At 46.3% G+C, this 27,951-nt stretch overlaps 2 protein-coding genes across 2 annotated transcripts in view; one reads left to right on the forward strand and one right to left on the reverse strand.

The window, feature by feature from the left end:
- The window catches only part of KIAA2012 (KIAA2012 ortholog), a 99,304-nt gene extending 84,087 nt beyond the window's left edge, over positions 1–15,217 (forward strand). The window contains exons 15-21 of the mRNA XM_028701621.2: positions 1,933–2,113; positions 3,106–3,232; positions 4,216–4,604; positions 6,676–6,884; positions 9,352–9,524; positions 10,932–11,151; positions 12,451–15,217. Coding sequence (XP_028557454.2) covers positions 1,933–2,113; positions 3,106–3,232; positions 4,216–4,604; positions 6,676–6,884; positions 9,352–9,524; positions 10,932–11,151; positions 12,451–12,598 — 1,447 coding nt within the window. The 3' untranslated portion in view covers positions 12,599–15,217. The remainder of the gene's footprint in view (positions 1–1,932; positions 2,114–3,105; positions 3,233–4,215; positions 4,605–6,675; positions 6,885–9,351; positions 9,525–10,931; positions 11,152–12,450) is intronic.
- SUMO1 (small ubiquitin like modifier 1) lies at positions 15,032–27,894 on the reverse strand. Its single transcript, XM_028701637.2, has 5 exons — positions 27,554–27,894; positions 23,280–23,354; positions 20,610–20,687; positions 19,194–19,265; positions 15,032–17,178 (listed from the first exon to the last, which is right to left on the reverse strand). Exons 1-5 carry the CDS (start codon positions 27,563–27,565, stop codon positions 17,110–17,112), a joined length of 306 nt encoding a protein of 101 aa, XP_028557470.1. The 5' UTR covers positions 27,566–27,894; the 3' UTR covers positions 15,032–17,109.
- Positions 27,895–27,951: the final 57 nt, after the last annotated feature.

The following is a 27,951-nucleotide window of genomic DNA, read 5'->3' on the forward strand; positions in this document are numbered from 1 at the left end:
CCTGAGGTTGTTGATATTTCTTCCTGCAATCCTGCAATGATATTTCTTCTGCAGTCTTGGGATTCATCCAGTCCAGACTTTTGCATGATGTATTCTGCATATAAGTTAAATAAGCAGGCTGACAATATACAGCCTTGTCGTACTCCTTTCCCAAATTTTGAACCAATCAGTTATTCCATATCTGGTTCTAACTGTAGCTTCTTGTCCCACATAGAGATTTCTCAGGAAACAGATGAGGTGATCTGACTCCCATTTCTTTAAGAACATGCCATAGTTTGCTGTGGTCAACACAGTCAAATGCTTTTGTGTAGTCAATGAAGCAGAAGTAGATGTTTTTCTGGAATTCTCTAGCTTTCTCCATAATCCAGCGCATGTTTGCAATTTGGTCTCTGGTTCCTCTGCCCCTTCGAAATCCAGCTTGCACTTCTGGGAGTTCTCGGTCCACACACTGCTTAAGCCTGCCTTGTAGAATTTTAAGCATAACCTTGCTAGCGTGTGAAATGAGTGCAATTGGGCGGGAGTTGGAGCATTCTTTGGCACTGCCCTTCTTTGGGATTGGGATGTAGACTGATCTTCTCCAGTCCTCTGGCCACTGCTGAGTTTTCCAAACTTGCTGCATATTGAATGTAGCACCTTAACAGCATCATTGTTTAAAATTTTAAGTAGTTCAGCTGGAATACCATCACTTCCACTGGCCTTGTTATTAGCAGTGCTTTCTAAGGCCCATTTGACTTCACTCTCCAGGATCTCTGGCTCAAGGTCAGCAGCCACACTACCTGGGGTGTATGAGCCATCCATATCTTTCTGGTATAATTCCTCTGTGTATTCTTGCCACCTCTTCTTGATGTCTTCTTCTTCTGCTTCTGTTAGGTCCTTTCCACTTTTGTCCTTTATTATGGTAATCTTTGTACGAAATGTTCCTTTCATATCTCCAATTTTCTTGAACAGATCTTTGGTTTGTCCCATTCTGTTGTTTTCCTCTGTTTCTTTGCATTGCTCGTTTAAGAAGGCCCTCTTGTCTCTCCTTGCTATTTTTTGGAAATCTGCATTCAATTTCCTGTATCTTTCACTGTCTCCCTCGCACTTTGCAGGTAGGTAAAGGTAAAGGGGCCCCTGACCATTAGGCCCAGTCGTGGCCGACTCTGGGGTTGCGGCGCTCATCTCGCTTTATTGGCCGAGGGAGTCGGCGTACAGCTTCCGGGTCATGTGGCCAGCATGACGAAGCCGCTTCTGGCGAACCAGAGCAGCACACGGAAACGCCGTTTACCTTCCCGCCAGAGCGGTACCTATCTATCTACTTGCACTTTGACGTGCTTTCAAACTGCTAGGTTGGCAGGAGCAGGGACCGAGCAACGGGAGCTCACCCTGTTGCAGGGATTCGAACCGCCAACCTTCTGATAGGCAAGTCCTAGGCTCTGTGGTTTAACCCACAGTGCCACCCGCGTCCCTTGCAGGTAGGTAGGTAGCATCTAAAGTTTCCATTTTGTTATTGCAGTTTCTTCTTTCCATAGGAAAAGATCCCCTGCTTACCAAGCATTCATCCTGACTTGCTTGCACGAAGCTCACACGGAGGTCACACGATTCCTGCTTTTCATTGAGCATTTGTTCTGATTTGTTGGCGGGGAGGGGATACGGCAGTGAGCCACTCATCCTGATTTGCTTGCATAGAGGTTATATACATCATCCCATAACTGGCTTGTTTATTCGACTTTTTATTGCATTTCCCCCACTTCAAAAAGTCTTTCTGATAAAAGCGGATTTGTCATGAGCAGGACAGAGTGCTTTAACCCACTTTAATTGTGCAAACCTACGGTACATTTCTGGAATCCCTTCCGCAAAGTGCTCACCATCTGTAGAGGGACCTCTGACAATGTGTCTGTTAACTTTCCATGTGTTCGTCCCATCTGATTATTTCATACTGCTTTTTCAAAGGGAGAAGGTCTCTGATTTGGCCAGCACCAACATGGAGATTCTTGACCGCAGTGCCGAAATTGAGAAGGGCGCAAGAATGGGCACCCATTCATCTGAAAAAGATCTTGTAGAAGAAGATGATGGTGAAAAAACGTTGCCAGAGAAAACCAGAACGCCAACTAAGGCCACTGATCCCAAAGCAGTGAGTGTTAACCACTGTGGAAAAATCTTTATGCAAACTGATCTGGGTCCACAGGGCAAAGTGAGATGGACATTTTAGGGTACCACTAAAGGGAAGCAAATGGTTGATTATTTTGCTCATTATTATATTTACTACTGTAATGGGAGGGTGTTGGTTTTCTGCCTCAGAATCCGAAGCATCTTAGACCACCTCTTAAGGCAGGGATAGCAAGCCCTGCAGATGTTAGGTACCATTAGGTCCAGTGGTGACCGACTCTGGGGTTGCGTGCTCATCTCGCTCTATAGGCCAAGGGAGCTGGCGTTTGTCCGCAGACAGCTTCCGGGTCATGTGGCCAGCATGACTAAGCCACTTCTGGCGAACCAGAGCAGCACATGGAACGCCGTTTACCTTCCCGCCGGAGCGGTACCTATTTATCTACTTGCACTGGTGTGCTTTCGAACTGCTAGGTTGGCAGGAGCAGGGACCAAACAACGGCAGCTCACCCCATCGCAGGGATTCAAGCCACCGACCTTCTGATCGGCAAATTCTAGGCTCTGTGGTTTAACCCACAGTGCCACCCGCATCCCTATGGCAACAAATTCCATCATCACTGACCATTGGGCCATGCTGCTGAGGCAGATGGGAGATGAAGTCCAACAAGTTATTTTGTGGGGGGGGGGGGAGAAGCAAATAGAGTGCCTGTGAGGGTTGGGTTGATATATTGATATATTGTCCAAAACAGCTTTGAAATCCATATTGTGATACCGGTTTCATAATTTTTGACCTGGCAATGTATCACAAATCATGGTGTGTGCCCTTTTCATGGAAGACCATCTTACTTGGCTACGAGTGATCGCCAAAGAAGAAAACAAAAGAAGAACTCTTAACAATCAAATTTTAAAATTTCCACCAAAACAAAAATACGCTATGCTAACCTGTATTTGGTTAAGCACTACATTTCTGTCTTTTATCCCACCCTGTACTCTACACCCTTTTTCTTTCTTTACTAACAGGCTGCAGGTGTTGTTGAGGACAAAGCGAAGACAGGGCAGAAGAAACCTGAATCGGTGAGAACTGGAACTGTATTGAAAGTGCAGAAGAAGACGCTCAAGAAAGATAAACGGACAGATTTTGTTGTAGGTAAAGGAAAAGGCCATTTAAAAACTGGATGTTGTTCCTGTGTGAGGGATTCAGCCAGGGGTCAGCAAACTTTTCCAGCAGGGGGCCAGTCCACTGTCCCTCAGACCATGTGGAGGGCTGGACTATTTTTTTTATTAAGCAAATGAACGAATTCCTATGCCCCACAAATAACTGGAAAATGCATTTTAAATAAAAGCACACATTCTACTCATGTAAAAACACGCTGATTCACTCTCCAGTGAGGAAGCCTCACGGAAAACAGTGAGACTTACTTCTGGCAGTTTGCATTTCTTAGTTCTCATGTACTGAATTGAATAGGATTCAGAATGCAGCAGTCTGATTGGTCCTAGGACAATAGGATTCAGAATGCAGCAGTCTGATTGGTCCTAAAACAATACGATCCAGAATGCAGCAGTCTGATTAGTCCATAGGAGCCTCCCAATCCAGCTCCAGGTGGAAGTGAATCCGCAACTTGATTGGCCTACAGGTGAATCCCAGAATTAGCCAATCACGTGAGGCCCATTGTGTAAATAATGTATATAAAGCAGACATTCTGGGGGAACTTCCATTCCTCCTCACCACTATGAGCTGGAATAAAGAGCATGAAATCCACTCTTGACTCTGAGTATTTCACAAACATTCTTTGGAACCTGAACATCTGATGTGGCTTCTGCGGCTTCCGATTGGCTGCAGGAGCTTCATGCAGCCAATCAGAAGCCACGCTTTGGTTTCCAAACGTTTTGGAAGTCAAAGGGATTTTTTAAAAATGCTAGGGCCAAACTATATGTTACACAAATACAATCATACCGGATTCTGTTCAACTTCCAAGGTACGACTGTATTTGTATAACACATAGTTTGGCCCTGGCATTTAAAAAAAAATATTTGGAATGCCAAGAAAACCTTGTGCAATAGTTTCACGAGATAATCTCAGTCGCAGGTCCTGTGTCATCGTTGTGTGTGTGTGTGTTTGTCTCTTTGCAGGGAAACCAAAACAGAAGAAGGCTGTTGGGAAAACAGTTCCTTATTCCAAAGAGAAGTCGGCAGGTGTCAAAAGATCAGAGGCTGCCATGGACCCAAACCATGATGAAGAAAAAGGGGATGTGTCTGTTGAAATAGAGCAGATCAGTTCTCTTGAAGAAGGAGAAGGAGGAGACGAAGAGGAAAAGGGAGGCTTTTCGGATCAAAGCCCTCCTCCTTCCAGCCCTCTCAGGGAAGAACCCCTCTTGCCACTTGAAGAAGGTGAAGAACCTTCTGCTGAAGATGTTCTCCATCCTTCTGGACCTCATGCCGTTCCTGCTGATGAGACGGCTGCTGTTGCCCCTGCAGATGGCTCCCAGACTGACACAGCTGTGAGCAATGACCCTCCAGAGGTAAACAATTTTCCTGAAGAGCTGCTTTCTGAGTTCATTCTTGAACTGTTTAGGAAGGGAGGTGTCAGATCCACACAACCAGGGAGACCCATGCAGCCAGGCCAACACACATGTTCTTGCCACTTGTAAGCTTTCTCACAGCTGTGCGAGAGGTGCTCTTAGATCACCCATGCGGCTGGATCTAAAAAGCCAGGAATGCAAGTTATACCTGAAGACCAACAACACGTTGCATTAAATGCATGCAAGTGCTTTCAATGTGGATGTAAAGGTAAAGGTAAAGGGACCCCTGACCATTAGGTCTAGTCGCTGATGACTCTGGGGTTGCGGCGCTCATCTCGCTTTATTGGCCGAGGGAGCCAGCGTACAGCTTCCGGGTCATGTGGCCAGCATGACTAAGCTGCTTCTGGCGAACCAGAGCAGCGCACGGAAACACCTTTTACCTTCCCGCCGGAGCGGTACCTATTTATCTGCTTGCACTGGTGTGCTTTCGAACTGCTAGATTGGCAGGAGCAGGGACTGAGCAATGGGAGCTCACCCCGTCGCGGGGATTCGAACCACCGAGCCCAAGGCTCTGTGGTTTAGATGTAGGTGATTCTTAAAGCTGATACTTGAAAGGGTGGTGATTTTCACTGGGACCACAATGTGTAGGGAGGGGGGAGGTTTAGCTCTTCCCACCCCAGCTGCAATCCCTATCCAAATCCCACCCCCACCGCTTGCAGGGCAATTCCCTTAAGATGAAAGTGTCCATTGCTGCCCTGAAGCTGTTTTTATAAGAATAATTTCCACCGGTGAGCGGTAGTACGCTGAGGACTGTGGCTGGAAGGGCAATGTGCCTTCCCTCCATACATTATAAATCCCCCTTTCGGTATTACTTTTTTAAAAAACCCACTGGCCAAGGTTGCATGTTATGCATTTATTGGAATGTGTTCAGTTAGGCCTCGAGGAATCTTTTGCCCCACGTGGGACTCCAGGAACACAAGTTTTTTCCCCCAATATTCACAGGATGCCGTTCTCATCAAAACGCCCACCCCTTCACAATTTAATCTAGATTTACTGTTTCCATGTTTTCGTTTCTGGTTTGGGTCTGGGTTGGTTTTTTTACATATCAGTTTTCCTGCAGAAATGATAGATCCCGATTAAAGGGAATATGGGGTGGGAATATGGGATGGCATTTGGATGCTGCGTGGAAGCATCCTGAGTCACAGCAAAGGCAAACTCCACATGGTTAACGGTGTCAAAAGAGCCCTTCTGGATCGGGCCCAAGGCCCATCTCGTTCAGCATCCTGTTCTCCTAGTGTAGCCTTATTAGACTTTATCGACTGGTGGGGTCTGCGTTGCTCCCAGGAGGGAGAAAGGAAGTCAACTGACACCGAGGTTGATTCAAAGAAAGAGTTTATTCTGCTCTCCGGATAGCAGAAGGCACTTGCGTGGTCAGTTTACAGCAAGTCCAAAGAGAAAGAAATTTCATGCAATATATATATGCTCCAGGCACCCTCTCCCCCCTTCCCCAGGAATCCAGCCACGTCAGCTTATACACGCAGGTTGACATCACAGATGTTCCTGCTCCAGTACTCTTAACCATAAAAGGGTGTTCCTCTTCCTGTACTCTTGACCATATAAGGGTATTCCTGTTCTGGCACTCTTACCTTGGGGTAAGAAGGTCACCAACTCTCCTGGCGCTGTTCCCAGACTAGGTCTGTGCGTCAGAGTGTGGTCAGGATGTAAGATAAGACCCAGACGTGCCATCCCTGCTCCACTGGAACAGCCAAGGTCATCCATTGCTGTCACGGACTGATAAGGGAGAGGGCTTTGAGCACTTGTTTATACAGCTAGCTTTCTGTTTATACATTGACTCAAGCTCAAGCTTCCTGAGCTTGAAAAGCTCAAGTTAATGCATTTTAGAAATGCTCCCTTGGAGAAGGAAAATGGGGATTTTGGGTCAGTTTCAAACTCACTGCACAGAAACCCATTCCTTCACTAACGGCCAACCAGATACCTCCAAGGAAACCCTTGAGCAGAACCTAAGCACAACAGCACACTCTCTCCCCTCCCCCCCCTTTGTGCTTCCCAGCCACTGGACCCGCCTCGGAACAAGCAGGAGGAGAAACTCTCTCGAGAGCAAATGATAGCCGAGAGGGCAGAGAAGAGGCGGCTTGCAGTGGAGAGAAAACGGAGGGAGCAGGAGGAGCGGAAGCGGAAGGAGCAGGAAGAGCAAGAGCGCATGGAGCGGATGAAGGAGGAAATGGAACAGGAGCAGCAGAAGAGGATGGCAGAGATGCGGTTAGTGAGGGAGGGGGAAGATGCCCACCATCGGGGGCAGGAGAATGAGCAGGAAACACACACACCCCTCTCCAAATGTAGCAGGGGCAACTTGCCATACGAACCACAGATATCTGTCAGCCTGCAGCATATCCTCAGTGTCCTAAAAAACTCCCTGCATGTCTTCCAACACCCAGCCTCCCTCCCTGCACTTCTTCCAACACCCAGCCTCCCTCCCTGCACTTCTTCCAACACCCAGCCTCCCTCCCTGCATTTCCTCCAACACCCAGCCTCCCTCCCTGCATTTCCTCCAACACTCAGCCTCCCTCCCTGCCTTTCTTCCAACACCCAGCCTCCCTCCCTGCATCCATTCCATCAGATACAGTGGTGCCTCGCAAGACGAAATTAATTCGTTCCGCGAGTTTTGTCGTCTTGCGATTTTTTTCGTCTTGCGAAGCACGGTGTCAGAAAAGTTTTGGAAAAGCTTCAAAAATCACCAAAGTCTTCAAAAACCTCAAAAAAGGCTACCACACCGCGTGCTATGAGTTGCGCCTCGAAGTCAAGTCGCAACTGTATTAACGGTGTTAAGAAAAAGGAAACAAACTTGTAAGACGTTTCCGTCTTGCAAAGCAAGCCCATAGGGAAAATCGTCTTGCGAAGCAGCTCAAAAAACCCTTTCGTCTTGCGAGTTTTTCATCTTGCGAGGCATTCGTCTTGCGAGGTACCACTGTATGTAGATATTCTGTATTGTTTTATAGATGCACATTAGCACACAAAAATTTACAGTTTTTAACTCCATTGCCTCCCCACCCCCAGAATTTGCATTCTGACAGTCAAAAGCGATGTTGCCAATTCAGAAACCTTCATTCAAACTTGTCCAATTTGCCTTTGCATCAGAATGTGGTACTAACGGTCCTAGTGTAGGCCGTTCACAGTTACATCCCAAACCTGAAGCAAATGAGATCCGACATTTGCAAAACGAAACTTGTAAATATTAAGGGTGATTCAGGTTTCCTGGCAGATTCCCATGCTATACCAGCAAATGATTCCTCAGACTTGTCTCCCCTTTATTTACGCTGAGTCTACACTAATCTGTAAAAACGCTATGAAAGGCTATTTTAAAAAGTTAAATAGCTCTCAGTGCCATTTCCCATTGCCGATGGATTGCTGCTCTGCAGTGCCCTCTGGTGTCACATTTTTATAACCCATTTTTTAACGTTATGACAGACCAGTGTAGATTCGCCCTATAACAGTGATGGCCAAACTTGGCCCTCCAGCTGTTATGGGACTACAGTTCCTGTCATCCCTGACCACTGGTCCTGTTAGCTAGGGATGATGGGAGATGAAGTCCCAAAACTACACCATCTCCTGGTATGCCCCACGGAGAGCCTCAAGGTCCATAAATAGCAACACCCTAGTGGTCCCGGGCCCTAAGGAAGTTAGATTAGCATCAACCAGAGCCAGGGCCTTTTCAACTCTGGCTCCGGCCTGGTGGAACGCTCTGCCTCATGAGACCAGGGCCCTGCAGGATCTGATTTCTTTCCGCAGGGCCTGTAAGACAGAGTTGTTCCGCCTGGCCTTTGGCTTGGAGCCAATTTGATTCCCTCCCCCTCTTTCTTTTTTCTTTTTCCTTTCTCCTCCTGTGATGAGGCTGCATTTTAATATTTTAATGTTTCTATATTTTAATGCTGTATTTTAATCTTGTTTTTAAGTTGTATTCATTCAACTTGTTTTTATTATTGCTTGTTAGCTGCCCTGAGCCCGGCCTTGACTGGGAAGGGTGGGGTATAAATTATTATTATTATTATTATTATTATTATTATTATTATTATTATTATTATTACTACTGCCCTATAGAATGCACTGGCTGGCTATCTGGCTATCTCTCGTTCTCTCTCTCCCACGGCGGAGACCCCCAAGCCGCTGCTTCCCTCCCGAGCCGGGCGAGCATGAAACCTGGAAAATTTAAGAGACATCATCAATAAGGGGCAGCAGCGGGACACGGCGCTGGGATAAGGGAGTTTCCCGCCAAATAAGGGACGGTTGACAGCTATGATTCGCCCTATAGCAGTGATGGCCAAACTTGGCCCTCCAGCTGTTTTGGGACTACAGTTCCCATCATCCCTGACCATTGGTCCTGATAGCTAGGGATGATGGGAGATGTAGTCCCAAAACAGCTGGAGGGCCAAGTTTGGCCATCACTGCCCTATAGAATACTCTGGCTGGCTATCTTGCACTTTTATTAGAGATAATAGGGAACCTGCGGCCCTCAAATGGTGTTGGGCTTCAATTCCCACCATCCCCTGACTATTGGCTATGCTGGCTGGGCCTGATGGGAGCTGGAGTCCAGCAACATCTGGGGGGACCACAGATTCTCCATCCCTATATGCTAAACTCCTCTCCCTTGTCTTGCGGGTCCCCTTGCTTTTGCCCAATGTGCCCATGACCTACTTGGACCTTCCCTCCAACGGACGCCTCTTCGTTTTAGTCTAAGGAAACAGCAGCTGGAAGAAGAGCGCCGGCGGCAGGAAGAGGAAGAAGCAAGGCAGCGGCAAGCTGAGAAGGCAGCCCAGGAACGTGCCCGGCACCAGCAGGAGGAGCTCCGCAGGAAACTCTTGGAAATGCAGAAGAAAAAGCAGGAGGAGGAGCGAGAACGCTCAGGTATGCCAAGGAAGGTTCCAGGTCTGAGGTGGGGAGGACCTTGATAAGATGCCCTCCATGGGCTCCTCCTGTCAGTCCGTGTGGCCCCCTATTCTGCGAGCTTATCCACTGGCACTACAAGCTACCATTTTACTGGCATTGGCTCCCAGTACGCTTCTGAGCACAATTCAAAGTGTTGGTGCTGACCTTTAAAGCCCTAAACAGCCTCGGTCCAGTATACCTGAAGGAGCGTCTCCACCCCCATCGTTCAGTCCAGACACTGAGGTCCAGCGCCGAGGGCCTTCTGGCGGTTCCCTCATTGCGAGAAGTGAGGTTACAGGGAACCAGACAGAGGGCCTTCTTGGTAGTGGCGCCCGCCCTGTGGAACTCCCTCCCTGCAGATGTGCAGGAAATAATCAGCTATCTTATCTTTAAAAGACATCTGAAGGCAGCCCTGTTTAGGGAAGTTTTTAATATTTAACGCTGTATTGTTCTTAACACTCGATTGGAAGCCGCCCAGAGTGGCTGGGGAAACTCAGCCAGATGGGCGGGGTATAAATAATAAATTATTATTATTATTATTATTATTATTATTATTATTATTATTATTTCTCACAAAGCCCTCGAGTGCCCAGTACCATGTCATGCTGAGATGCTGAGATGCTGTGGCATGTTAAGATGGCAGCCGTGTGTGTGTGTGTGTGTGTGTGTGTGTGTGTGTGTGTGTCCTTTTAAATATATTACTATATAATACTAATTGGGTACTCTGCTTATCTCTAGACTTCAAACTGATCACAGCAGCTATCAACTAATAATAATAATAATAATAATAATAATAATAATAATAATAATAGAATTTATATACCGCCCTATACCCGGAGGTCTCAGGGCGGTTCACAGAACAAAATCAGAATATAAAAACCACAATGTATATAATCAAAGTAAAAACAACAATCCAATAACACACACACACACACACACGCAAAAGACCACATTTTAAAAAGGCATAAGATGTCAATCAAATCAACCAAAGGCCTGGTTAAAAAGGAACGGTTTTGCCTGACGCCTAAAGGTGTATAATGAAGGCGCCAGGAGAACCTCCCTGGGGAGAGCATTCCACAGATGGGGAGCCACTGCAGAGAAGGCCCCGTTCTCATGTTGCCACCTTCCGAACCTCTTGAGGAGGCGGCACATGAAGAAGGGCCTCAGAAGATGATCTCAGGGTCTGGGTAGGTTCATATGGAAAGAGACGGTCCTTGAGGTATTGCGGTCCTGAGCCATTTAAGGCTTTATAGGTCAAAACCAGCATTTTGAATTGGGCCCTGAAACTAATTTGTAGCCACTGCAGTCGGACCAGGATCGGTTTAATATTCTCAAACGGTGTAATATGCTATATTACACCAACTACTATCTATCTTTTTCCCTCAGAAGCAGAGAAGCAGAGGCAGAAAGAAAGGGAAATGCAGCTGGAAGAGGAACGCCGACTCTTAGCCGAGATGGCAGAAGAGCAGCGCTTGGAGTACGAGAGAAGGAAGCAGGAAGAAGAGGAGCGCGTGAGGCGTGAGGCTGAGGAGAGGAGGAGAAGGGAAGAGGAAGAGGCTAGACTTGCATTAGAGGAAGCAAAGAGACAAGCCTTACTACTGGCAAGGTACACAGCTTCGTAAGATTTGTCTGAAACTCTTGAGAATCAGTGCCAAGCAAGTGTAGACAAACCAATCGAGGTCCTAGTGATTGCCATTAAAGTTCGAAATGGCTGCTCCATGGGAAACCTTTGGTCTGCCAGATGTTGATGAACTACAGTTCCCATCAGCACCAGGCAGTATGGCCAATGAGCAGGGATTATGGGAGTTGAGGGCCAGAGGTTCCCCACACCTGACTTAAAGGATCAGGTCTCTCATACCAGCAGCCTGCCTGGTCCTTAAGATCTGTTGGGGAGGTTCTGGCTGGGGCATGACTAGTTCGGCTGTGAAACAGGGCCTTATCTGTGACTGCACCTAGATTATAGGACTCCCTGCCTCTGGAGGCGAGTACTTGGCCTCTTGTCTCCTTACCATCTGGCCAAGACATTCTTAGCCATTTGATCTTGGTGTTGTATTGGATTGAGGCCCCATGGTTTTTAAGCTGATTTTGGCCTACCTTAAAGGTAAAGGTAAAGGGACCCCTGACCATTAGGTCCAGTCGTGACCGACTCTGGGGTTGCAGTGCTCATCTCGCTTTATTGGCCGAGGGAGCTGGCATACAGCTTCCGGGTCATGTGGCCAGCATGACCAAGCCGCTTCTGGCGAACCAGAGCAGTGCACAGAAACACTGTTTACCTTCCCGCTGGAGTGGTACCTATTTATCTACTTGCACTTTGACATGCTTTTGAACTGCTAGGTTGGCAGTAGCAGCGACCGAGCAACAGGAGCTCACCCCGTCGCGGGGATTCAAACCGCCAACCTTCTGATTGGCAAGTGCTAGGCTCTGTGGTTTAACCCATAGCGCCACCCGCGTCCCTTGGCCTACCTTACCTAGGTCTGATTTAGTGTTTCATTCCCTGCTGTTTCATTGTATTATGTCATTAGTTGTGTGGTTTTAAAAAAAAATATTGTAAACCACCCTAAGGACAAGTTACCGTATTTTTTGCTCTATAAGACTCACTTTTTCCCTCCTAAAAAGTAAGGGGAAATGTGTGTGCGTCTTATGAAGCGAATGCAGGTTGCGCAGCTATCCCAGAAGCCAGAACAGCAAGAGGGATTGCTGCTTTCACTGCGCAGCGATCCCTCTTGCTGTTCTGGCTTCTGAGATTCAGAATATTTTTTTTCTTGTTTTCCTCCTCCAAAAACTAGGTGCATCTTGTGGTCTGGTGCATCTTATAGAGCGAAAAATACGGTATATACACTGTACAACAGAAAGTAATGGCCTGAGTTACCTGTTTACTGATATTCATCCACCTCTCTGCTTTCAGACAAAGGGCGGACTTGGAAAAGGAGAAGGAATTCCATTATAAGCTGCTTGTGGAAGCTGGGGGGCTAGAACGAAGGCAAGCGATTTCACGCCCATGGGTTTATTCGTATTTCCAGCATCCTTTTTTAAATGTGGGAGATGAGGATTAAAGATAACTTTTTCCAAGAACAACTCACAGCCACGTAGCTATGTTGTTCTCGCCTTACTCCAAAATGTCAGCATCCCGCTATTCACTTGTATTTAATTCAATAGAGGCTGTTAATCCACATGATGAGAGCTGTTGCGTTCTGACTTAACCATCTCGCAGATTCCCAGTCAAAAGCTACTGCCAAGCCCTCTTTCTAAAACAAGCAACGGAGGGGGGAAATGGCTTCATCTGGACCACTGGGCAATTTTGGACACTGGGCATTATTTGTCGGCAAGAAGACCTGGAGAGTCTGGAGAAGCCACCGTTGGAGAAGTCAGCTGTCTGTGAAATCGAATGAAAGTTGCATTCCGTGTTCTAAAACACGAACAGCAGATTGGTGAGCCATAGGCAACATCAAGAAAACAAAGATCATGGCCACTGGTCCCATCACCTCCTGGCAAATAGAAGGGGAAGAAATGGAGGCAGTGAGAGATTTTACTTTCTTGGGCTCCATGATCACTGCAGATGGTGACAGCAGCCATGAAATTAAAAGACGTCTGCTTCTTGGGAGAAAAGCAATAACAAACCTAGACAGCATCTTAAAAAGCAGAGACATCACCTTGCCAACAAAGGTCCGCATAGTTAAAGCTATGGTTTTCCCAGTAGTGGTGTATGGAAGTGAGAGCTGGACCATAAAGAAGGCTGATCACCGAAGAATTGATGCTTTTGAATTATGGTGCTGGAGGAGACTCTTGAGAGTCCCATGGACTGCAAGAAGATCAAACCCATCCATTCTTAAGTAAATCAGCCCTGAGTGCTCATTGGAAGGACAGATCCTGAAGCTGAGACTCCCTGGAAAAGACCCTGGTGTTGAGGGCACAAGGGCACAAGAAGGGGATGACAGAGGACGAGATGGTTGGACAGTGCTCTTGAAGCTACAAGCATGAGTTTGACCAAACTGTGGGAGGCAGTGGAAGACAGGAGTGCCTGGCGTGCTCTGGTCCATGGGGTCATGAAGTGTCGGACACAACTAAACAGCAGCAACAGCAGCAGGCATCATGTGGACTGCAAGTTAGTTTTGTCTGGACAACCCCCCCTCCCCAATTCACTAATTTTGCGCATTCTCAAGGCCAGGGACGAACAACCTGTGATCTTCCAGATGTTGAGACTGTGGCTTCATTCATCCCTGAACACTGGCCGTGCTGGTTGGTATGGGAGTTGGGAGTCCAACAACGTTCAATTCAGAGTGGCCTCGCCGTACGACGAAGGTTGCGATTCAAGTGGTGTCACACAAATGTCACCCTTAGCTCTTATGGAAAGGTTGGGCAGCCTGGGGCACTCCAGTTTTTCTTTTATCTATCATTGCTAGCGTATGCTTCAGAATGGGGTACAGCTATAAAAACAGATCAATTCCCAGTTCACAAAGAGGTAAAACACCCCAGTGGGATTCATCCATCCAGGCTGATTAAAGGAGTTTCCTACAAATGTCTGAGGAACACAGACAAGTTTTAATGTGGCAGTGTTGATACCAAACATGCTTCTGAGAGGACGGGCCTACAAATGGGACACCACTGCAGAGAAGATCCTTTTCCATGTCAACTCATGTGATTTGTAATACAGCACATAGCTGTCAAGTGTCCCTTATTTGAAGGGACAGCCCCTTATTCCAGCGCCATGTCCCACTGCTGTCCCTTATTGATGGATGTCCCTTAAATGATGACCCTTAAATTTCAAAGGAAGCAGCTCCTCTCCCTCCCTCCCTGCCGGCCAGGGAGGAGGGAGGCTCCAACTGTGTTGCTTGGCTGTGTTGCTCACCCAATAAGAAGTCTAAGAACGCCTGGGGGGTGGAGCTTGCATGCCTTGTGTGTGGCTAGTTAATGCAAGCTGAGGGGGGTTTTGAATGCTGGACGCCATTTTGCTGCACGTGCTGCTGCAAACTTTGCAGTGCAGAGCCAGGCCGGGGAGCCATCTTAAGTTGAGGCTGCATAGGCCTTGTGGTGCATGTGATTCAGATTCTATTCAGTTGAACCTCTGGTTTCAAAGTTGGACAGTTTTCTCGAAGCTACCAGCATGAGTTTGACCAGACTGCAGAAAGACTGGAGTGCCTGGAACAGGTGAGGCTGCAGGTCCCTTATTTTGGCTGCTGGTCCCTTATTTTCAAGGCTGCTGGTCCCTTATTATCAAATCTGTAAGTTGACAGCTATGATCCAGCAACACCTAGCAGGGCTCTGTGAGCTACCAGCTTGTAGAAACTGGAAATGGAACAGGATGCAAAATCCTGGCTCGCTCATTTCTACAGAACGTGGGGGAGACTGATACCTATGAGCTAGTTGGGTTATTCATTCGATTTGCCCAGGAAGAAAACAGCAGGTGCCAGGCTAAAAACACATTTCCATTCACGTTTCACTCAGCTTGTTTATTACTGTAGTCATGGATAACACTTAAACCCCATATGCCAATTTTTGAAAACAAATTTTAATTTTTAAAAAAAGTTTAGCATGTGTACAAAAAGGCATCAGAAGTGGGACATGGGAACTACAAGCATTGGAGAAGATCCATTAACACTTTACAATTAAGTGCCAGCTTAAAAATAAAATTAAACTCACAATCAAATGGTGTATTAAAAACATGCTTAAGAACATTGCAGTCTCAATTTCTGTCCTTTCCCCAATCCCCTTGCAAGAGGGAAAAACAAAAGAGGTAGAGCAATGCGTTTCTAATCCTGCCATCTTCATACCATAAACCTGAGCTAAAGGGCCCCTTCTAGCATGACAGGTTTTCTATGACACTGTTCCGCGATTTACTAAAATAGGGATGGAGGTCAAAAAGTGTTCAGTGGGATAACCAATCGGGGAATACAGTTTTCCAACCCTCAATTAAGAATACTACTTCACAGAACAAACTCCACAAAAACTGATGAATAGCTTTTATTTTGGAAAGCTGCTCTAACCATTCACCATTTGGTTTGGGACAGCGTTGGCTTGAAACGTATTTTCAGGAATTCCCTACACCCTAAGAACGCTTACGTGTGCTCCCTGGAAATCAGTTAGGCTTGCTTCTACATAATACAAGAAATAAGGTTTGGCGCAAGGGCTTTGATGCTGATCCTACGAAGTCACACGACAAAACTTTGCAGTTCACAGGATGAAATTCTCGATCATGTCTTGCAAGTAGCTCTGGCCCGTCTCACACTAGTATTATGCAAGCAGCAAGCAGAGCTCATGCATGGTTTTTGTGTATTTGATGAACCACAAGATTACCTAGGATTTCCAATGCAACACAAGGCGCTCAGTTTAGAAAGTGTTAAGCGTGCTTAAACTGCATTAAAATCAATGGAGCAAGTTAGCTGTGGCTAATTTGAGCTCCGTCAATTTTAAGCGAGCATTTTCTGTGACTATTCAAAACAAACACCTTAGTGTGCCCCTTTTATACCTTTTAAAAAGGTCATGAAGTGTTCGTGGCGGGGGGCTCACAAAAGGCTTGGCCACCCCTCCCCCAATTCTTGCAAGCTTTTTCAACATTACGCTAACATTAGTTTTCAGAACCGAGGAGGCATTTACAAAAGACATCTATTAGTTGAAGATAGACTGCTACTTAAAATTTGAGAGCAAGCGGCAAAGAGCGTGCTAGTTCGCAAGGTGGAATAACAAAATCAGTTGTTGCCACACTGTCATATCCTCAGGCTGAAAGCCAGTGTTCCTTAAATATTCCTCACTGCTTTTGCCAAACAGTATCCAAGCCACAGGTATCTCAAAAAATGCAGATGCTTATAAATTTGTTTCCTCTCATTTATTTAAAGGGAAGCCAGTACAGTCTATGTGTGCATTCAAAAACCACATCTCAGGCCAAAAGGTACCACAAAAGAATGAAATGATTAGCAACTCTCAGTACATGAAAGTACTAAAATCAGAATGTTCCTGGGCTCTTCCGCCGATGAAAAATCAGTAGGATTTCCCAAGTTCTCTTCGGTGATTTCATGTATCTCATACCCAAGAAAAAGACTACATTTCCCCATCAACATCTGGGTGCTGTTCTGTCCTAGGCCACCAGCAAATGATACAGAACAAAGTTTGAGGACATAATCCTTCCACCGCTAAGCTCTCAGAAAAGCGTCAGCTCCTTTGGAACTTAAAATCCGCAAGTAAAAGCCGCACGTTAAAAAAAACACCTTGGGGCCAATACGGAAATTTTAGGAAACCTTTGCGCCCAATCTGGCAGATCTGTCAGCGTGCTTGAATACATGGGCCCTGTGAACACACAAATGCGCGTGTGGGTGGCGGGTGTTTTTCTAAAGAGGAAACAGGGGAAACAGGGAGGTACAACCGCAGTGGGAGCACAAGAATTCAGTACAATGAAAACAAATGATAGCGTATAATGAGCACAAGTATTTATAACAGACATTTGTAAATAAGACCCCAGATACGGGCGTACGGTGCCGGTTTCAATTCAGTGTTATATACCACATTACAAAAGAACTATTATTTAAAAATAAGAAAAGAATAAAAGGGAAAGGAGGGGCGGGGAGCAAACAATCTAAATTGTTGAATGGCCTCCTGTCTGTTCCTGATAAACTTCAATCACATCTTCTTCTTCCATCCCAAGCTGTAAAATAGGAAACAATTATTATTATTTTAAAAATAGATATTCTGCATTCAGAACCGTTGTAATTTTTCTTGTGGTTGTTAAGACATGACAGTGAACAAGAGAAGTTTGCAAACAAGCAACCCCTGGTTACGTAAAATTACTGACTTTAGTCAGATTCAAAACAGAAAGACTGGTTGAAATCATTGATTTCCTCATTTGTACTCTAGATATTTCTTTTTTAAAAAAAAGTTGCACAGTCACTGTTCTATCTAACCATAAAAAATGTGTATTTACAACTACATACTGTTTTATACCACCTAGGAGGGTAGACTTGAGCTGTTATTTCTAACTACACACAGACACTACAAGTTGTTCTCATTTCAAAATATAGATTTCCATTTGTCTCTGTACACGTATAAAAACAGTGAGAAAGACAATTATAAAAAACTGGCAGAACTGCCTAGAAGTTTCCAGAAGCAAATGTCAATGCGTTCCGCCCCCTTCCCGAAAACGTGATTCGACTGGTTGTCATTAATATTCCTAATTTGAAAGCCGAGCACAATCTGAAAGATTAAGTTCTCAGAGGGCATCAGCTGGAAGAATAAGGATGGCATCTCCTTGTAAAGGGGCTAAATTCTAGTGCCTTACGATAACTTGGTGGTGCATCACCCCATTCTGTGCAATGACAATAAAGCTCAGATCTTTTGCCTATCACACACTCTTTACAGAAGAGATCCTGAATGCGTTTGATACCAAGTCGTAAGTCCAAGAAACGATGAAATGCAAGCCAAGCTTTGCATTAACACGGCCGAGTTTTAATGTTCAGATCGCCTTTAAACTGTTCTGTTTTTAAAAACAGCAACCTAACTGCAGCTTAATTATTTTAAATTGTATTTCAAAACAGTTTTTTTCTCTCTTTTTGATCTACTTGGTGGGGAGGGGCTACATTCACCATTTGCAAATCCTCTAGGGGCTGCAAGCATGGCCGAAAGTAGACATAGCCACTCCATGCTCTTGCACACAAATCAGATGTGGAGAATAAAGGTAAAGGGACCCCTGACCGTTAGGTTCAGTCGTGGCCGATTCTGGGGTTGGGGCACTCATCTCGCTTTACTGGCTGAGGGAGCCAGTATACAGCTTCCAGGTCATGTGGCCAGCATGACTAAGCCGCTTCTGGCGAACCAGAGCAGTGCACGGAAACGCTGTTTACCTTCCCACCGGAGCGGTACCTACTTATCTACTTGCACTTTGACGTGCTTTCGAACTGCTAGGTTGGCAGGAGCAGGGACTGAGCAACAGGAGCCTACCCCGTCACAGGGATTCGAACCACCAACCTTCCGATCGGCAAGCCCTAGGCTCAGTGGTTTAGACCACAGCGCCACCCACGTCCATTTTAGGGTGGAGTATTGGCTGCAATAAGATAAAAGGTAAAGGGACCCCTGACCATTAGGTCCAGTCGCGAATGACTCTGGAGTTGCAGCACTCATCTCACTTTACTGGCCGAGGGAGCTGGCGTAAAGCTTCTGGATCATGTGGCCAGCATGACTAAGCCGCTTCTGGCGAACCAGAGCAGCGCACGCAAACGCCATTTACCTTCCCGCCGGAGCAGTACCTATTTATCTACTTGCACTGGTGTGCTTTCGAACTGCTAGGTTGGCAGGAGCTGGGACCAAATAATGGGAGCTCACCCTGTCACGGGGATTCGAACCGCCGACCTTCTAATCGGCAAGTCCTAGGCTCTGTGGTTTAGACCACAGCACCACCTGCGTCCCTTGATGAGGAGAATAACTACACATCAAATGATCCATCCAAGGACCAGGGAGAGAAGACTTTGCATCTCCATCAGGGCACTAAAGTTGGGCGGAAACCCGGTGCTTTCGTTTTTGCCACCACCAAAACTGGTGGAGGTCTTGGGTCCCATAGAAAATTTGTTGGGGTTGTGTGTGTGGCTAATTCAGCCCCAAAGCTGGGAGTAAGCTACCCCTGCTTTAACTGAGCCGCGCATTTGGCAGTGTGCACTATGAAAAACGTACCTCTTTTGGAGTATGATTATCAGTAATTCTCTGACCCTCAAAGAGGAACCTGAGTGAATTCATAGGAACTCCCTGAAAAGGGAAAAGAAGGAGAAATTACTTTATTCCAACTTGTAAGACACGCACAAAAAGAACCGAAAAATGTAGATGTTGCTTCTTCTCTTCGGTCAAATGGAAGAATTAAAGCACCAACAAATTCTCTCATGAGCTGAAAAGCATGGAATATGTAAGTTAAGGAACCCAACTTTGGCTTCTGCACCATGTATAGGGCAAGTAGGTTTTACAGTCACACACGCACTGTGCTTGCTTATAACCTAATCTCCATGTACCTGCCCTTCTGCTTGGGTCATTCAGATTGAATCCTCTTCTGCAGATCATCAGTGAGTTATATCCTTACAGTGGTACCTCGGGTTAAGTACTTAATTCGTTCCAGAGGTCCGTTCTTAACCTGAAACTGTTCTTAACCTGAAGCACCACTTTCGCTAATGGGGCCTCCTGCTGCCGCCACGCTGCTGGAGCACGATTTCTGTTCTTATCCTGAAGCAAAGTTCTTAACCTGAAGCACTATTTCTGGGTTAGCGGAGTCTGTAACCTGAAGCGTATGTAACCTGAAGCGTATGTAACCCGAGGCACCACTGTATTTTAATCCTGTTGTTGCTTTCGTTGTTTCAATTGTTTATCGTCCGCCACCCTGAAAGCATTTTGCTTTCTTACTCATGGAACCCAAGGCAGCCTGGGCCCGGTATGCCTCACGGAGGACCTTAAGGTCCATAAATAGCAACACCCTAGCGGTCCCGGGCCCTAAGGAAGTCAGATTAGCTTCAACCAAAGCCAGGGCCTTTTCAACACTGGCCCCGGCCTGGTGGAATGCTCCGTGTCATGAGACCAGGGCCCTGCTGGATCTGATTTCTTTCCACAGGGCCTGTAAGAAAGAGTTGTTCTGCCTGGCCTTTGGCTTGGAACCAATTTGATTCCCTCCCCCTCTTTCTTTCTTCTTTTCCTTCTCCTGTGATGAGGCTGCATTTTAATGTTTTAATGTTGTATTTTAATCTTGTTTTTTAAGTCGTATTTCAATCAACTTGTTTTTATATTGGTTGTTAGGCGCCCTGAGCACAGTCTTGGCTGAGGAGGGCGGGGTATAAATTATTATTATTATTATTATTATTATTATTATTATTATTACAATGCAAGAATCCTGCCCACAGCCATCCCAGGGTGGGATCAAACCACCATCCTTCTGGTTAATAGCCAAAGGACCATTGCACCACAGAGACCCTAAAAGCTAACACAGGTGTCATCATCACAAAATTTCATGTTAACACAACACAATATTCCTCTTCATTTTCTCAATTCCACTTTCACAGGAAGAGAAGTGTATTTTAAGAAGGAAAATAAAAGTCCCCAATTTTCACAAACCTGTCTCTGACAGTACGATTCTTTAAGTTTTTTTAGATGCGTTGTCATTTTCACCTTGAAGTGTATTTCGCTGCTGTCCTGCAAACAGAATACAAAATCTATTAGCTTTCCCACACGTTATTAAAAAGGCAACTGGTTTCTCCAATGGTTTACAATGGAAGATAATGATCAAAAGTTCGTCTTACATTTGTTTGACTGCTTGTTCCTTCAAAATATCTATTACCAGTAGCTAATGAATAATCTGCAAGAATTATTGGACTGCAAGAAGATCAAACCTCTCCATTCTGAAGGAAATCAGCCCTGAGTGCTCACTGGAAGGACAGATCCTGAAGCTGAGGCTCCAATACTGTGGCCACCTCATGAGAAGAAAAGACTCCCTGGAATAGACCCTGATGTTGGGAAAGATTGAGGGCACAAGGAGAAGGGGACAACAGAGGACGAGATGGTTGGACAGTGTTCTCAAAGCTACCAGCATGTTTGACCAAACTGCGGGAGGCAGCGGAAGATAGGAGTGCCTGGCGTGCTCTGGTCCATGGGGTCACGAAGAGTCGGACACGACTAAATGACTAAACAACAACAACAACAAAATGAATAATCTGAAGTTTCATTTTGTTCTGTTTTAAAATAGATGGGGTTATCTTTGCTTTGCAAGGTGATAGAGCGAGTGGTTGCTGAACAACTCCAGGCACGCCTGGAAGAAGCGAACCATTTGGATCCCTTCCAGTCGGGATTCAGGCCTCATCATGGGACTGAAGCTGCCTTGGTCGTGCTGGTCGATGATCTCCGGCGGGCTAGGGACAAAGGTGAGAGCTGTTTCCTAGTTCTGCTGGATCTTTCAGCGGCTTTTGATACCATCTACCATAACATCCTTCTGGACCATCTAGAGGGGCTGGGAGCTGGGGGCACTGTTATACAGTGATTCCGCTCCTTCCTCCTGGGCCGTGTTCAGAAAGTGGTGGTAGAGGATGAGTGTTCAGACCCCCGGGCTCTCACTTGTGGGGCGCCTCAGGGTTCTGTCCTCTCCCCCATGCTTTTTAACATCTACATGCAGCCGCCAGGAGAGATCATCAGGGGGGTTGGGTTGGGTGTTCATCAATATGCAGATTATACCCAGATCTACCTCTGTTTCAAATCAGAACCAGTAAAGGCGGTGAAGGTCCTGTGTGAGTGTCTGGAGGCTGTTGGAGGATGGATGGCGGCTAACAGATTGAGGTTGAATCCAGACAAAACAGAAGTACTGTTTTGGGGGGACAGGAGGTGGGCAGGTGTGGAGGACTCCCTGGTGGTCCTGAATGGGGTAACTGTGCCCCTGAAGGACCAGGTGCACAGCCTGGGAGTCATTTTGGACTCACAGCTGTCCATGGAGGCACAGGTCAATTCTGTGTCCAGGGCAACTGTTTACCAGCTCCATCTGGTACGCAGGCTGAGACCCTATCTGCCCGTGTACTGTCTCACCAGAGTGGTGTATGCTCTACTTATCTCCGACTTGGACTACTGCAATGCGCTCTACGTGGGGCTACCTTTGAAGGTGACCCGGAAACTACAATTAATCCAGAATGTGGCAGCTAGACTGGTGACTGGGAGCGGCCGCCGAGACCAAATAACACCGGTCTTGAAAGACCTACATTGGCTCCCAATACGTTTCCGAGCACAATTCAAAGTGTTGGTGCTGACCTTTAAAGCCCTAAATGGCCTCGGTCCAGTATACCTGAAGGAACATCACCCCCATTGTTCTGCCTAGACAGTGAGGTCCAGCGCCAAAAGCCTTCTGGCGGTTCCCTCATTGCGAGAAGCCAAGTTACAGGGAACCAGGCAGAGGGCCTTCTCGGTAGTGGCGCCCGCCCTGTGGAACGCCCTCCTACCAGATGTCAAAGAGAAGAACAACTACCAGACTTTTAGAAGACATCTGAAGGTAGCCCTGTTTAGGGAAGCTTTTAATGTTTAACAGACTACTGTATTTGAATACTTTGTTGGAAGCCACCCAGAGTGGCTGGGGAAACCTAGCCAGATGGGTGGGATATAAATAAATTATTATTATTATTATCATCATCATCATCATCATCATCATCATCATCATCATCATCTTAAATTCTGGACTTGTGCCTTTATTGAAATGTGTCCTTTATTCACCAGCTTTGGCTAGCGTAAACAAAACCACAACCCATAGCAAAACCATCAGCCTTTGCATGTCAACACATTCATCAGCCTTGTAACAAGTCAAACCATCTAAAGAGTCCACTTATCTATTCAGAGTGGCAGTAGCTATGCAACGTCTCAGGCAGAGGTCGTTTTTAGTCCAGCTGTCCAACATCATTTTAAGCAGAGATGAGAGGAACTGTACCTAAGACCTTCTGCATGAAAAGCATGTGTATACGTTTGTTGAAGAAGAAGAAGAAGACTTTGGATTTGATATCCCGCTTTATCACTACCCTAAGGAGTCTCAAAGCGGCTAACATTCTCCTTTCCCTTCCTCCCCCACAACAAACACTCTGTGAGGTGAGTGGGGATGAGAGACTTCAGAGACTAGCCCAGCAGCTGCATGTGGAGGATCGGAGACGCAAACCCGGTTCCCATCGCTCTTAACCACTACACCACAGTCCACCCAGTGTTTATACTTGTACCCATGGAACAATGAAATGTGCACATTAAATAGACTATTTAAGAGCTCACCTGCCCAATGACTTTGAGTTTAATGTATTCTCCCTCTTTCTTATCTCCCAAGTCCTCTGCTGAAGGTTTGGCTTCCTGCAGAGGAAAAGTAAACAAAAAAACACGAAGTGATAAACTACAATACAAACTATTTCCACTGGTCAATTCTATGATAGCTTTTTGCAAGTTTACGATGAATTAGCGCCACAATAGGAACCTATACCTATTGAATTAATCAGACAGAATACTGCAGTGACTCTAGGGATCTAGGGCACACAGTCAACTTATGTGAGGCAATAAAAAAGCTCAGCCATGTCCCATGTGAAATTAGCGCACAACCTAGTACATAGCCAGTATTTTCCCATAATACGTTGCAGGCAAAGCAATGGTGGTCAAGCTTGCCTTTCAGAGAAACCTGCTTGCAAAGAACTGACTGATCTTCTCGCTGAGTAACCCTGCTTCTCTATAAGCTTTCACAAAATCACTATAATATATTGGGACTGGTGTGGAATGTTTTCAAGTCCACGCACAAGCAAAAAGCACCAACAGCTCTGCTTTGTAATGAGCTACAGAGTACGATGATGGGAGCAATTGCCTTCTTAGTGTTTTTATTCTTGATCTGGAAAAACAAGAATTTAGGCACTTTCAGGAGAGCTAGACTCCCCCAAATAATTATTTCAACTGGGGGGGTTGGTACGCCTTTTCTTGGTAGCTCCCCATCTCTGGAATGATCTCCTCAGGGAAACTCCCTCCCGGCAAAGATTTTATTTCCCCAAGCCTTTTTTAAAGCAATTGAATCTATGGAGTTTCATTGGAAATCTTAGTGCTTTCACCTCTGTTGCTTTAATTACATTACTGTGTTAACTGGAGTGGGGAGCCACCCCAAGAGCACTTTCCTGGAGGGCAGGCTATCATTTTTTAAATAAGCAAAGTAAGTTTTCTTGCAAGGCTCACATCTTTTAAAAGGCTTTGCAAGTACTGAAAAGATCTGCAGAAAGGACAGCACTGCACTCCTTAGTACTTCTTGCTGAGCAAAAATCTTGCTTAAACCTTCCATTTATCTTTTTCATAGCTTGAAGGCGGGGGAATGTTTAGTTTACCCCACAACAGATGGTTTGCCAACCAGAAGCGAATACAGTGGACGCTCAGGTTGCGAACGTGATCCGTGTGGGATGCACGTTCGCAACCCGCAACTGCGCACATGCGGGTTTCAATTTGGCGCTTCTGTGCATGCGCAAAGCATGATTTAGCGCTTCTGCACATGTGCGACCGCCGAAACCCGGAAGTAACCCATTCCGGTACTTCCGGGTTTCGGCGGTCCGCAACCCAAAAAAACGCAACCTGAAGCGGCCGTAACCCGAGGTATGACTGTACTAAAAGAAATTGGCACTAACAGTGAATATACTTCTTCCACAGCAGAGCATGACCATAGTTTGTATTGCTAATGAACAGAAACATTTATAAGGTAATGCTTCTAGCCTCTGAGAACCTGAAAATGTGAAGTGCCGTATTTTTCACTCTATAAGATGCACCAGACCACAAGACGCACCTAGTTTTTGGAGGAGGAAAACAAGAAAAAAAATATTCTGAATCTCAGAAGCCAGAACAGCAAGAGGGATCGCTGCGCAGTGAAAGCAGCGATCCCTCTTGCTGTTCTGGCTTCTGGGATAGCTGCGCAGCCTGCATTCGCTCCATAAGACACACACACATTTCCCCTTACTTTTTAGGAGGGAAAAAGTGAGTCTTATAGAGCAAAAAATACGGTAAATGCAAGACCAGAGGAATTGGGAGCAATAAAGAGGGCCTGTTTAAAAGGATAAGAAATCAGCTAACTGCTGTTGCCAAACATGTAAATGGAGAAGGTAGAGTTTTGAACAATTTGAAATCAATTAAAATACAATTGTGATTTAATACCTGAGCCCAGATATAAACCCTTAGCTCACCATGACATTCATCTATGAGAAATGACTTGATACTGAAGGCAAACACAAATAAGAACTTGCAGATTTATGTGTTTTGAGCCACAGCTCACGTCAAATCTGTTTATGCTACTGCTACAAAGAAGAACACTAATGTAGCACTGCTGCTGATTGTTTCCCTATTGTTTTCATTTCATTAACATCATATTTATAACCGAAGTTAATGCAGTGTTTAAGTTCTTGAAAGGGTGTTCTGTTTAACACTACAGTTCATTAACGACATTAAGTAAAACAGCCACAGTAGTAAAACAAATCTAATTATAACCTATAAACGCAATATCAATAGACGGATGAGCTACCAGTAGCTTTTCGGAGGGTTTTTGTTTTGTTTTGTTTTTTGCAATTTAGAATAGAAATTGATGAACGGTTGAAGTGCAGCATTATGGAAAGTAAACAAAGGGTAAGTATGGAATGAGGGAAATAATTATTAATGTTTGGAGTGAAAGGAGAGATACTGTATTGGGGGAAACTAGAGTCACTAAAACAAAGTCTTATAGCATCTTCAAGACTAACAAATTCATGGTGTGTTAAGTTTTCACACCAAGTATTTATGCACCATAACAGGAAAAGCTCCGAAAAGATATATTCATGTTTTAAAAAATGACTATGTTTGGATGCAACACCTAAGTTTAGCTTCAGACTTCTATGCTTCCCTCCAGCGTGACCCCAGGGAAGTAGAAAGTGTTATGTCTGAACCCAGGAAAAACTGTGATTAGCCTTCAAACTGTGGTTTATGTTGCTGGCTTGCTCCAATAGGCCTTAGTTTACATTAACCACAATTTAGGGCTTTGATGTAACCTTTTAAATTAACTGCAGTTTAGTATTAATTTAAAAGGACGCATCCAGTCTTCTCCTGACAGTTATGCTGGTAGTGGAACACTCATACCCTTAACCCCAGTTTACATTCGAATTGGGCCAATAGGATAAATATTCTGTACTAGCTGAAAAACAGCTAGCTGAACCATTTTATTTTTTTTAAATTAACAGCTGCAACCAAACCATTTCACAATTCTTATTCGATCACGGTATCAAATAGATTTTCTCCCATACACACACAAACCCCCAAACACACACCCAGCACTGCAGCCAAACATTCACCATGGCAAGAAATGATCTCCTACCCAAGGACATTTCACACAAAGCGAAACAGGGGACCTCATTTTTGCAAGGTCTTTCCAGGAAAGGCACACATGCAAAATATGGACGCCAGAGGCTAGGATCTAAACCAGGCATAGGCAAACTCGGCCCTCCAGATGTTTTAGGACGACAACGCCCATCATCCCTAGCTAACAGGACCAGCGGTCAGGGATGATGGGGACTGTAGTCCCAAAAACATCTGGAGGGCCGAGTTTGCCTATGCCTGATCTAAACCAATGGCTTAAAGCGACAAGAAAACAGATTCTGACTCAAAACATCAGGAAGAACTCTCTTGACAGTTAACAGCTGTTGGACAGTGGACTCCCACTAGAGGTCGAATCGTGAAGTCAGAAGGGACCCAAGGGTCCTCTAGTCCAAGCCCCTGCGACGCAGGAACCTTTCGCCCGACGTGGGGCTGGGAACCCACCCACCCCCCTGAAAATTCAGGGTCTCACACTCTACCGCCCCGAGCCGGCGCACTCGCCTCGCACGGGATCTTTTGAGCAGATGTTGGGGTGGCCACCGCCTGCCCTGTAGGATCTAGTTGAGATCCCTGCATTGCGCGGGGGGGGGGGGGCTGGGGTTGGACTAGATGACCCCGGGGGGTACCTCCCATCCTATGTTGCTTTTCTTTGTTGGCTTGCTTTCCCCACCCCCCATTGAAATGCTATGGGGGGGGGGTCCGAAATGAAACAAGAAGAAGACAAACCCCAGCCCCCTTTTTTTGTGTCAAAAGGCCCCACACCTCCAACCCTCCCCTCCCCAAATCCCCTCTCTCACTTTATCCCACGTAGGGACCCCAAAGTGTGTGGGGGGGTCCGAAATGAATCAAGAAGAGGAGAGGGACCCCACAAACCCCAGCCCCCCCTTTTTTGGTCAAAAGGCCCCACGGCCAGACCCACAGCTCCAACCCTCCCCAAATCCCCTCTCTCGCTTTATCCCACGTAGGGACCCCAAAGTGTGGGGTGGGGAGAGAGAGGAAAGGGGGCGAAACACCGCCCCCCCCCCCACAGGTCTAAAGACTTCCGAGGGGCGTCTATGGGGCGGGGAGGAGGCGCCTCGGCCTGCCGGCCTGGCGCTTTATTACCCCCGGGGCTTTTCCTTCCCCCTTCCCCGAGGATCCTGGAGAGGCCTCGGCGGGGAAAGGAGGACCGGGAGGAGGAGGAGGGAAGCGGCTACCTGGTCCGACATGGCTCCCCGCCGCAGGCTCAGCTGGGCCGGCCGCCTCCGCCTCCCTCCGCCGCCAAGGAGCAGCCTCCGCCGCCGCCGCCTGCCCTCAGTTCTTCTTCTTCCTCCTCCTCCTCTTCCTCCTCTTCTTCTTCCTCCTCCTGCCTTCTCTCTCTCTCTCTCTCTTTCTCGGAGAGACGGAGCGGAGACGGAGAGCACAACCCCCAGGCCGGCGAAGGAGGGAGTTCCTCTGCGCCTGAGCTCACTTCCCGCTCCCTGACGCGGCGGAGGAGGAGAAAGAAGCTGCTTCTCCTCCTTTCCTTTCGCTTCCCTTTATTCCCTCCTTCTTTCCTTCCCTCCTTCTTCCCTCTTCTCCTCTCCGACGGAAGTCTCTAGTGACGTTAACGGCG

The sequence above is a fragment of the Podarcis muralis genome, chromosome 1 (assembly GCF_964188315.1).
Source record: "Podarcis muralis chromosome 1, rPodMur119.hap1.1, whole genome shotgun sequence".
Classification (NCBI taxonomy): Eukaryota; Metazoa; Chordata; class Lepidosauria; order Squamata; family Lacertidae; genus Podarcis; species Podarcis muralis.